Below are 11,237 nucleotides of genomic sequence, written 5' to 3'. Positions count from 1 at the left end.
AAACCTTATTTTTTACATTTAGTCAAGTTATGACTAAATGTTTTAACATCGAGGGGGGAATCGAGACGAGGGTCGTGGTGTATGTGTGTGTGTGTGTGCGTGCGTGTAGAGCGATTCAGACCAAACTACTGGACCGATCTTTATGAAATTTGACATGAGAGTTCCTGGGTATGATATCCTCAGACGTTTTTTTCATTTTTTTGATAAATATCTTTGATGACGTCATATCCGGCTTTTCGTGAAAGTTGAGGCGGCACTGTCACGCCCTCATTTTTCAACCAAATTGGTTGAAATTTTGGTCAAGTAATGTTCGACGAAGCCCGGACTTTGGTATTGCATTTCAGCGTGGTGGCTTAAAAATTAATTAATGACTTTGGTCATTAAAAATCTGAAAATTGTAAAAAAAAAATTTTTTATAAAACGATCCAAATTTACGTTCATCTTATTCTCCATCATTTGCTGATTCCAATAACATATAAATATGTTATATTTGGATTAACAACAAGCTCTGAAAATTAAATATATAAAAATTATTATCAAAATTAAATTTTCCAAATCAATTTAAAAACACTTTCGTCTTATTCCTTGTCGGTTCCTGATTCCAAAAACATATAGATATGATATGTTTGGATTAAAAACACGCTCAGAAAGTTAAAACGAAGAGAGGTACAGAAAAGCGTGCTATCCTTCCCAGCGCAACTACTACCCCGCTCTTCTTGTCAATTTCACTGCCTATGCCGTGAGCGGTGGACTGACGATGCTACGAGTATACGGTCTTGCTGCGTTGCATTGCGTTCAGTTTCATTCTGTGAGTTCGACAGCTACTTGACTAAATGTTGTATTTTCACCTTACGCGACTTGTTTAAGACTTAAATATATGTTTAGAATGAATAAGGTGAATTATCATTAGTTTTACTCTTTTTATATTTAGTTAAGTTTTGACTAAATATTTTAACATCGAGGGGGAATTGAAACGAGGGTCGTGGTGTATGTGCGTGTGTCTGTCTGTGTGTGTGTGTGTGTAGAGCGATTCAGACTAAACTACTGGACCGATCTTTATGAAATTTGACATGAGAGTTCCTGGGTATGAAATCCCCGAACGTTTTTTTCATTTTTTTGATAAATGTCTTTGATGACGTCATATCCGGCTTTTCGTGAAAGTTGAGGCGGCACTGTCACGCCCTCATTTTTCAACCAAATTGGTTGAAATTTTGGTCAAGTAATCTTCGACGAAGCCCGGGGTTCGGTATTGCATTTCAGCTTGGTGGCTTAAAAATTAATTAATGACTTTGGTCATTAAAAATCTGAAAATTGTAAAAAAAAATAAAAATTTAGAAAACGATCCAAATTTACGTTTATCTTATTCTCCATCATTTGCTGATTCCAAAAACATATAAATATGTTATATTCGGATTAAAAACAAGCTCTGAAAATTAAATATATAAAAATTATTATCAAATTTTTTTTTTCGAAATCAATTTAAAAACACTTTCATCTTATTCCTTGTCGGTTCCTGATTCCAAAAATATATAGATACTAGAGGAATACCCGGCTTCGCCGGGGTGAATCGCGAGACAGAGACAGACAGCGTGGCGGTTCATCACAATCACCTCTGCAGGCGAAGTCCTGTCAAACGGGATTGAGAATTTTAGAGCTTATTTCTTAGCCCTATATTATCTGTTGTGGCTTCTCAAATGCCAGAACATACAGACAGTTTAGTTAAAATTAATATTAAAAGTCCTACGGTTTTGAGCCATTAAGGACTTGAGTGTTTGTCCGCTTTCAAAAAGAGGAAAGAAAGAAACAAAAAATAAGGAGAGGAGGGCAGGGGGTGGGGTTGAGTTGATAATGCTCTGTGGAATTTGTTAAAATGAAAAGTAGTTAAGATGTTTCTTGGTAAGAATTATAAGTCTGTATTCTATATCTTGAATAACGGGCTTGTAATATTATTTTTATTTTATTTCAAATCGAGTTAAAAAGTGGAACCTTTCAGGATCACCAATAAAACCAAATAGATGAGCAAGTAAGAGAAACACGAACAATAAATCTCAAAACTTTTTACAAATAAAAGGATTAAGATGTAAGCCACGAAGGCCGTGGTAATAAAAACAATATGTACAGTTTGGCGACTAATGGGCCTTGGGTGAGGATATGTTGTCTAGAAGGTAGTCGCTGGAATCAGGAGGGATGGCGGGAGCCACTCGACCTCAAACTGAAACACGCTGATGTGATAATCTGGGCTTAGTTATACCCACAGCCCCATGTCCGAGTCCCTGACCAGTCGGCACAGCAGCAAGCTGTGTGACCAGCCTAGAGAACTGCTACTGCGCAGATAATCCTGGGGACTCAGACCATGGAGCTGCATATGGTCATATAAGGTTTTAAAGGTAATTCTATTTGTAGCGCATGGAGCGAAAATGTGTTGAAATGAATAGGGTTCTCCACAATGGCAGGACTTGTTAAAGATATGGAAGCGGCAGCCGCCGGCACGGAGGCGTCTGAAGATAGTGAGGAGGTTTGTTGGGAGATCGGGGTGTAGATCGTTCATATCAATGGGTTGATAGGACAGAGATGTTACGTACTGACTTCGAATGAGTTTACGGATTTTACTGTAGAACTCGGTTACTGAGTAGCCGATGTTAGTGTTAGCTGGGCTAGATTCTGCCGCTTCTTTGGCAGCGACATCCGCCAGTTCATTTCCCCGGACCCCTACGTGAGAGGGGACCCAGAGAAATGACACGGATGTGCCGGATGAGATTAACTGGTGACATATAAAGAGGATTTCTCTTTGTAGCTCTGCCCGATTTGATGTGTTTCGATGCAGAGCTTGTAATGAAGAGCGCGAGTCAGAGCAGAAAACTACCGCACGCGGTGTGACTGGGAGGTCATTTATAAAAGTGCATGCCATGAGCAAGGCAAATAGCTCGGCTGAGAATATGGAGATGTCTTTATTAAGAGTATATTTCCTTGAGATTTTGAGATCTGGGATCACAAAGGCGCAGCCAACGCTGCCGTCTGCAAATTTGGATCCGTCAGTAAAGACTTTTAAATGCTCCGAGAATTTGTAGTTTAGGGTTTCTTTTGTAGCAGTAGCTAGGTAGACGGGGTTATCTTTTTTGGTAGTATTATCTTCACTGTCGTATATGATAGTAGGGGTTTCCTCAAGCCAAGGCGGGTAGGAGGGCGGGGGGACCCTGGCCAGCTCACTGACCTTCACCCCGCTATCGGCTAGAATGCGGTTTACTGTGTCAGATAAGGGTAGCGTTTTGGCCAAGAGTTGAGTGCTATGTTTGGTGTTGGCCTCATAATTTTGGTGCTGAGGAAAAAAGTCAGTCAGGACCTCGCAGGCAGAGTTCTCTACCGCGTGGGCTCTGACAGCATACTGAGCTGAACGGAGTTTTATCTCATCCACAAGGGGCAGCCACCCACACTCGCTGTAGACTCGACTCTTGCTCGCTTGTTGGGAGAGTCCCAGAGCTATTTTGAGCGCCCTGCACTCTATAATAGCCAGTTTTTTCATGAGCGCCGGGCGCGTCGCGAAATAAGCTTCGCACCCGTAAAGGAGGCGGGAGCGAATTAATGCCCGCACTACCTCTGTGACACACTTACGTCCTCTGGCCCAGGATTGGGACGCCAGGTAACGTATGATATAAAGATCCTTGTTGGCCTTATTGATCAGATGTTCGATATGACTGGTCCAGTTAAGTTGGGTATCGATGATAACGCCGAGGAACTTAACTTCTGAGCTCGGTTTGATAATATCACAACCTATCTTTATACTGCAGTTCCTGTACAGTTGTCTACGGGAGACAACAAGAAAGACTGTTTTATTTGAGGCTAGTTGGAAGCCGTTGGTGTACATATATTGACAGAGGTTGTCGATTTTAGTTTGGTAAGAAGATAAGTCAACAGTGTTGGTAACTCTGTTATGGCGTGGTCTATTAGTGTCTATTAAGGCGAGGTCGTCCGCATACAGAAGTACACTGGCACCGTCAACCTTAACAGAAGTAATGTCATAGAGCATGATGCTGAATAAGTTTGGCGCGAACATACAGACACACCAAAGCCGCTAGACCATATCACAAACAGAACTCTACAATCCACAGGTGTTGCCCACACACACACACACAAACAAACACACACACACACAGAGAAGCCGTATATATATATGTATATGTATATCTATAAATATATAGAGATAGGTGAGAGTGTATTTTTCGCGTGGCTATAAATTGATTCGACCTTTTCACTTTGACAGTAAGAACAACTTACGGGTGCAAGGGAAGCGTTCTGGACAGCGCAGTGACATTCTAAAAATAGTTACTCAGAAACGGGAATTTGGGGTGAACGGCGCGAGACAGAGACAGACAGCGTGGCGGTTCACCACAATCACCTTTGAAGGCGAAGTCCTGTCAAACGGGATTGAGAATTTTAGAGCTTATTTCTTGGCCCTATATTATCTGCTGTGGCTTCTCACATGCCAGAACATACAGACAGACAAAAGCCGCTAGACCACATCACAAACAGAACTCTACAATACACAGGTTTTTGCCCACACACACACACAAACACCCACACACACAGAGAAGCCGTATATATATATGCATATCTGTATCTATAAATATATAGAGATAGGTGAGAGTGTATTTTTCGCCTGGCTATAAATTGATTCGACCTTTTCACTTAGACAGTAAGAACAACTTACGGGTGCAAGGGAAGCGTTGTGGACAGCGCAGTGGACAGCGCAGTGACATTCTAAAAATAGTAATAGTAACTTAGAACTGAACGGGAAAGCCACACGAAGGAAGGGAGATAAACGCCAAACACTGGAGAAGATAAGGAAGAGTTACTTATAATGGTGAAATGAACACAAAAACGAAAATGAGTTCAGCGCTGCGCGCTGAGAGCACGTGTTGAAATATCTCATCGATGATATTGTGTCCGGGGTGTAGCTGAATACGGTGTCCAAATTTGAAAAAGATCCACCGAGAACTTTGGCGTTGTGATGTGGTGTAGCGGCTATGGTGTGTCGGTATGGGGGCCCGGGTAGCTGAGGTGGAACCAAAATAGCTGAGGTGGAACCAAAATCGGTTCCGCGCTGCGCGCTGAGAGCACGTGTTGAAATATCGACCAGGTTGTGTCGTGTCCCGGGTCTACCTGAATATGCCCACCAAATTTGAAGCAGATCCATCGAGAACTTTGGCCGTGCATCGCGCACAGACAGACACACAGACACACAGACACACAGACACTAGTCGTATATATATATATATAGATGATATGTTTGGATTAAAAACACGCTCAGAAAGTTAAAACGAAGAGAGGTACAGAAAAGCGTGCTATCCTTCTTAGCGCAACGAATACCCCGCTCTTCTTGTCAATTCCACGTGCACTGCCTTTGCCACGGGCGGTGGAGTGACGATGCTACGAGTATACGGTCTTGCTGCGTTGCGTTGCGTTCAGTTTCATTCTGTGAGTTCGACAGCTACTTGACTAAATATTGTATTTTCGCCTTACGCGACTTGTTGTAACTTGTTGTTGTTGTTGTTGTTGTTGTTGATTTCTTTATTGTTGTTCTTTTTATATTCAGTCAAGTAATGACTGAAAGTTTTAACAATGGTGGAGAGAGAGGTTTGTCTCCCGGTGAGTGTGTGTGTGTGTGTGTGTGTGTGTGTGTGTGTGTGTGTGTGTGAATGTGTGTGTGTGTGTGTGTGTGTGTGTGTGTGTGTGTGTGTGTGTGTTTGTGGGTTCACAAGATGAAGGAGAAGCCAGCATGTGTCAGTGCATTTGCTTGACTGAATGGCTAATCATGCGTGCTTCAGCGTTCTTGTTTCATTTTCAATTTACATCATGGAACAACTTTTTGTTAACAATTATCTACTATGTTCTGGGCACATATTGTGTGAACCACCAACGAGACATAAGTCTGCATTTAGTCACTGTATTTTCACCGTCTTCATTGTTTAGTTATGTGAGTGGGACTAGAATTGAGTGGACAGTGCAGTACATCATCATGTCTTTTATTCCAGAGGGAGTTTCTCAACGCCTGGTTCCCTCGCCTTGAGAGCGAATCATACATCATCCCTCCGGCTCACATTGACACAGTGCACGAGAAATCGGTATATCTCCCAGAAGGTGAGAGAATCCAGGTACTGAAAATACAGCAACAGATAGACATAGATGAGAGTAAAGAGGTCAGGGACACTGTCCACATAGACAGAGTGCTGAAAAATGTCCACCACTGCATGAATCAGATAAAGGTGAACCCGGCGAGACAAAATGAAGCAATGGTTATTCTTACGCAAGCTAAGTGTGGTATGTTTGGCGCTCATTCCAAGAGCATCTACACGGGTGCAGCTGCCAGAAGCATGAACAGCGACGAGGTAGAGCAGTTGAACCTGAAGGAGGACTTTGTCGATCTGCTCGTCGTACATCGTCATCATGGTATAATGATGGCGGCAATCATACCTCAGACAGAAGACGACTCCCTTGCAGTTCAAGAAGAACTAAAGAAGGTCGCTGCGTACCTGAAGCAAGCCAGAGATGTTGTGAGGCGCTCTGTTCTGGGTGACTTGGCCACACAGCCTGCCATACGCCGGGCCATTGTCCTGCCCGACACAACGAGACCCTGTCTGGAGGAGGCACTCCGAAAAATGACCGATGTAAGTTGAATAACATCTGACCTACACTGGCTCACACCGTCACACAAACAGACACAAGCACGAGAGAGAGAGAGAGAGAGAGAGAGAGAGAGAGAGAGAGAGAGAGAGAGAGAGAGACAGAGAGAGAGAGAGAGAGAGAGAGAGAGACAGTACAGAGACAGAGAGAGAGAGAGAGAGAGAGAGAGAGAGAGAGAGAGAGAGACAGTACAGAGACAGAGAGAGACAGAGAGAGACAGAGAGAGAGAGAGAGAGAGAGAGAGAGAGAGAGAGAGAGAGACAGTACAGAGACAGAGAGAGAGAGAGAGAGAGAGAGAGAGAGAGGGAGATCGAGCGAGAGACAGAGACGGACAGACAGAGACAGACAGACAGAGACAGACAGACAGAGACAGACAGACAGAGACAGACAAAGACGGACAGACAGAGACAGACAAAGAGAGACAGACAGAGAAAGAGACAGACAGACAGAGAGAAAGACGGACAAGACAGACAGACAGACAGACAGACAGAGAGACAGACAGACAGAGAGAGACAGACAGACAGACAGACAGACTATTCCAAGATCACCTCCGCGAAGGATCTGACTAAATAATTATTGCCATCCGGCTTGACGGATGTTGGTCTCCGTCAAATGTTAAAGTTTCGATCACACCGTCCGACCGCGAAAGCACGAACGAACGCAGGGGCGGAGCAGTTCAGCCGGAAGGGGGGGGGGGGGGGGTATAGGGGAAGGGCCCCTAATATGGACCACTTTTTGTTTATTGCTGATAACTAGCTTGTTTTCTTACAAAAAAGTTTCATTTTGTGGTTGGTAGTCCTTCTCTCTTAGTTTAATCATTAGGCCGAATTAGAGTGAAATAGCTTTGATAGACAATCAGCAAAAATTAAATACAGAAAAAATCACAAAGGGTCCATATTAGGAGCCTGGGCGCCCAATATGGATCAGTGAAGCGGCCTTCACGAATCACTGTAAAAAGCCCCCTATACTTCAAAATAACATGATACAACTTAGTGTGCAAGTCAGACTAATTCAAATATGCTTTAGATTTAGCTGTTTCGGGTTGATGAGAGCATTATTTGAAGCACACCAGCAAACTGAAGAAGCGTATCAAAAACAGAGTGAAAATAAGTGAAATTATCAACTTCCACACAAAAAAGACTATTTGTTATATTTTTTTGAAATCTCGAGGGCTAGTTATAGGTTATTTTCAGCAAGCTTCTTAATGAATTTATTAAAAAGTGCCTTTAGCTTTTATTTTCTTCGATTTGTTGAAGGTGGTCCATATTAGGGGACTCACACATACTTTGAGGTTTTGCTATTATTTTTTGTTTGCAGTAGAAACTCGGGGTACACACTGCTCATATGAAACAAATACGGTCTTAGCTGTCATTTTTGTGTGATAAAAGCTTTGGCTGTGGACAGAAACGAGTCCGTTTTAGGCGGCAAATTTAGAGTGAACGCTGCCAAATGTGAAAAAAAGCGAAACAGCCTAACGGTTTTGAGGTTTGTGTTTCTGCAACTGTTTTGACATGTGCAACTTATCCAGAGAGGGTGAATAAAGCGAATGAAAATGTTTTGAGCGCTCTAGCGCCGTTAGCTTGTCAGAACAGGAGGTGGTCCATATTAGGAGCCGGTCCATATTAGGAGCCTTTCCCCTACAACCTGGGATCCAGGGGCAACGGGGAGCTGAAGAATGTTAACTATTTTATGAACAATTCGTGGCTTATCCTTGATTTTAAACATGATCAACTGGTGTCAGCAGCCACTCATTATTTCTTTTATATCACTGATATCTGCTCCCGACATTATAGTATGGTTTAAAAGAAGGAAGACACGTCGCATAGGATTGGCAGTTAAAACTGTACTACAAAAATGATACTGATTAAACAATTACCTATTCCCCCGGCTTTACAGCCAGAAACAAGAATACATTTCACAGACAGAATTTAAAAAAAATAAAAAATTTACAGCCGAGGGGAGAGAGAACCCCTGTAACCACCCTCCTAATCCACCCATGGAACGCACAGACAGACAAAGTGTATGAACGACACTAACATGAGCCCAAAAAACAGGGTATTATTGGGGGAGGATCGGATGGGGGCGTAAAAGAGGGTGTTGTGTAAGAAGGGAGGGACTGAGGGGTGGTGGTGGCAGGAGTCTTATATATGGGGGAAGGGGGGGGGGGGGAGGGTTACATTGTAATGGAATATAACGAAGGCGAGTCGTATAAGCATTTGCTTTTCATTTTTTACTGGAGCTCGAAGAACAGTGACCTTGGATAGTAGACGTCATTTTCCTTCACAACTAAAATGACGTCACTTGTACTTTACGTATACTATAGTGTGCGTCACCACAAACAGGCAACTCTTCCCAAAAGATGGTGTCTAGTTGTTGCTTTTGTCCCGAAAGTTTTCTTTTAGTTTTAGGCTGGTAAACAGGAATGACGAGATTTCCAACCCAGGTAATGTTACACTGTCTTAGTGTGCATCGTGTATTAAACCATCCCTTGTGCCATTTCCCGCATTGTTTACAGTCCGTGTTTGTTGACCTCAGTTACAGGAGTTGCAGGAAGGCCTCAGCGTCGAGCCAGGTCGGAATGTCAGCCAGGTATGTCTTTGTGAGGACGACATGGCTGACCAGACAAGGCTCGACGCGTGGTGGAGGGCAAGCTTGGAACGGAATGAGGGCGGGGACCCTGCCATGAATGCAGCTACATACACACAGTTGGTTGCCAGGTACTGTTGGATAGTAGTTGTATCATGTCGGTGAAGCGCACGCACGCCCGTTTATCGTGTGTGTGCATGTTTCTCGTTACGAATTCTCTGTTTCGATCTCTCCCTGTAAATCCCTGTTTTTTTGTTGTTGTTGTGTGTTCAGTCGTGGTCTTTCTGGTGATTGTTTGACTTATGCTTGCGAGTGTGTGTGTATGTGTGTGTGTGTGTTTGTGTGTGTGTGTGTGTGTGTGTGTTTGTGTGTGTACGCGCACCTCACAATAAATGTAAATGTGCATTATGACAGATTCTCCATACCACTGACAACGGTTCAGCTATTCTTCAGCCGAGAGCCCAGACTACAGCTGTGGACCCAGGGCCATCTTGTTCGCGCTGTTGGAATGGAGCATGGCCGACCCATGTCATGTATTGCCCTGTTCCCGCAGCAGTTTCAAGTCTTGGAGGGTCCGCCAGACGACGACGACGACGTGAGAATCCTCCACGGCCCGACAGGCACTTCAAAAAGCGTAGTTTTGATACTGAAGGGAATTTTTCTGCTGGGGAAGGGCTGCAGGACCGTCTTTGTTCTTCAGACGAGTGGAGATGGCGCTGCTGCGGCTTTTCTGGTGAGTCATCAGGTGAGAGAGACTGCCGGACAGGGAACCGGCAGTGTGCAGCTCGTCAACATGGCGGAGGTACGGGACGGGCGGGTTGACTGGAAAGAGGAAGGCAAGAAGAAAGTGCAGGCCGGGGTGGAGGAGCTGTGTCAACACGCACAGACACACGGACGCGTGCACATCCTGGCCGATGAGGCTAAGTGGTAAGAATGACGCTGTACACTGAATCTAACACTGCCTCCTGTCACTCTTGTGTTGGCCGGTGTAGTCGTGTTCGTTGGAACATTCACACCTGTTCTATAATCAGGTAATTCGTGTGCTTTTGGTCAAGACTGAATTATGAAGATTTATGTGAAAGTAATGGCTCTTTATTTTCAAGTTTGAATAGTAGACTATGGCATGTTAATTATATGTAGAATGTGCATTCAGCAACTGTCACTGCGGTGTGTACTGATCAGTGATAATATACATCTGTCTGATCAGGCTCCACGGTGTCTTACTCTGCCATGAAAAACTTGGCCAGGGTAAAGAAGAGTGGAGCGAAATGACGTAATTCTGTTTACGTCATTATTAATCATTACATTAATCCTTACGTCATTTCATTTCAGGTTCACTGTGATTCTTCTCCTGACTCTGTTTTCTTTGGCCTTTTTTTCTTTTTACCAGTTTCGTTATTTCAGGTGTAATCACGCACTGACACACCTGTCGGTTCTGTTGCTGTGACGTCATCACGGAGATCTGCACAACGGAGATTTGTGAGAACTATTACACACCTGTCTGCTTTGTTTCTACACACCTGTCTGCTTTGTTTCTATAAACACCGACACACCTGTCTATTCTGTTACAGTGACGTCATCGCCGAGATCTACCGGGCGTTAAAACAACGACACGTCAGGTTCACCTTGTGGGCAGCGGGTGTGAAGCTAGATGTACCTGCCGACATGAAGCGTTACGTCCGCTACCTGACACAGCCCCTGAGAAGCCCACCTGCTGTGGTGAGAGAGGTGGAGCAGGCTGACGATATGAAGAATAGAAGGGTCCCGGCCTACACCAGGCCGCCAGTGTCCGCACCGTGCGACGGCCCACCTGTCCTGACGGTTGGTCACTATGATGACTACAGTGACAGACAGGGACATGAGGGTGACTTGACATGGCAGTGTGCACGGTGCGCGGAGCTGGTGGCAGACATGCTGCGAGATCTTCGTGTCGGTCAGTACACCTCTGTCTGTCTGTCTGTCTGTCTGTCTGT

At 44.2% G+C, this 11,237-nt stretch overlaps 1 protein-coding gene across 1 annotated transcript; it reads left to right on the top strand.

The window, feature by feature from the left end:
- Nucleotides 1-5,756: 5,756 nt before the first annotated feature.
- LOC138957820 (uncharacterized) lies at nucleotides 5,757-11,211 on the top strand (the record flags this gene model as incomplete). Its single annotated transcript, XM_070328874.1, has 5 exons — nucleotides 5,757-5,777; nucleotides 6,030-6,662; nucleotides 9,214-9,395; nucleotides 9,679-10,191; nucleotides 10,836-11,211. Coding segments are annotated over exons 1-5 (1,725 nt in total), but the record flags the coding sequence as incomplete, so codon positions are not given.
- Nucleotides 11,212-11,237: the final 26 nt, after the last annotated feature.

The sequence above is a fragment of the Littorina saxatilis genome, unplaced genomic scaffold (genome assembly GCF_037325665.1).
Source record: "Littorina saxatilis isolate snail1 unplaced genomic scaffold, US_GU_Lsax_2.0 scaffold_2746, whole genome shotgun sequence".
Classification (NCBI taxonomy): Eukaryota; Metazoa; Mollusca; class Gastropoda; order Littorinimorpha; family Littorinidae; genus Littorina; species Littorina saxatilis.
Note: the sequence above shows the minus strand (reverse complement) of the source record. Positions and strands in the feature narration are given on the sequence as shown.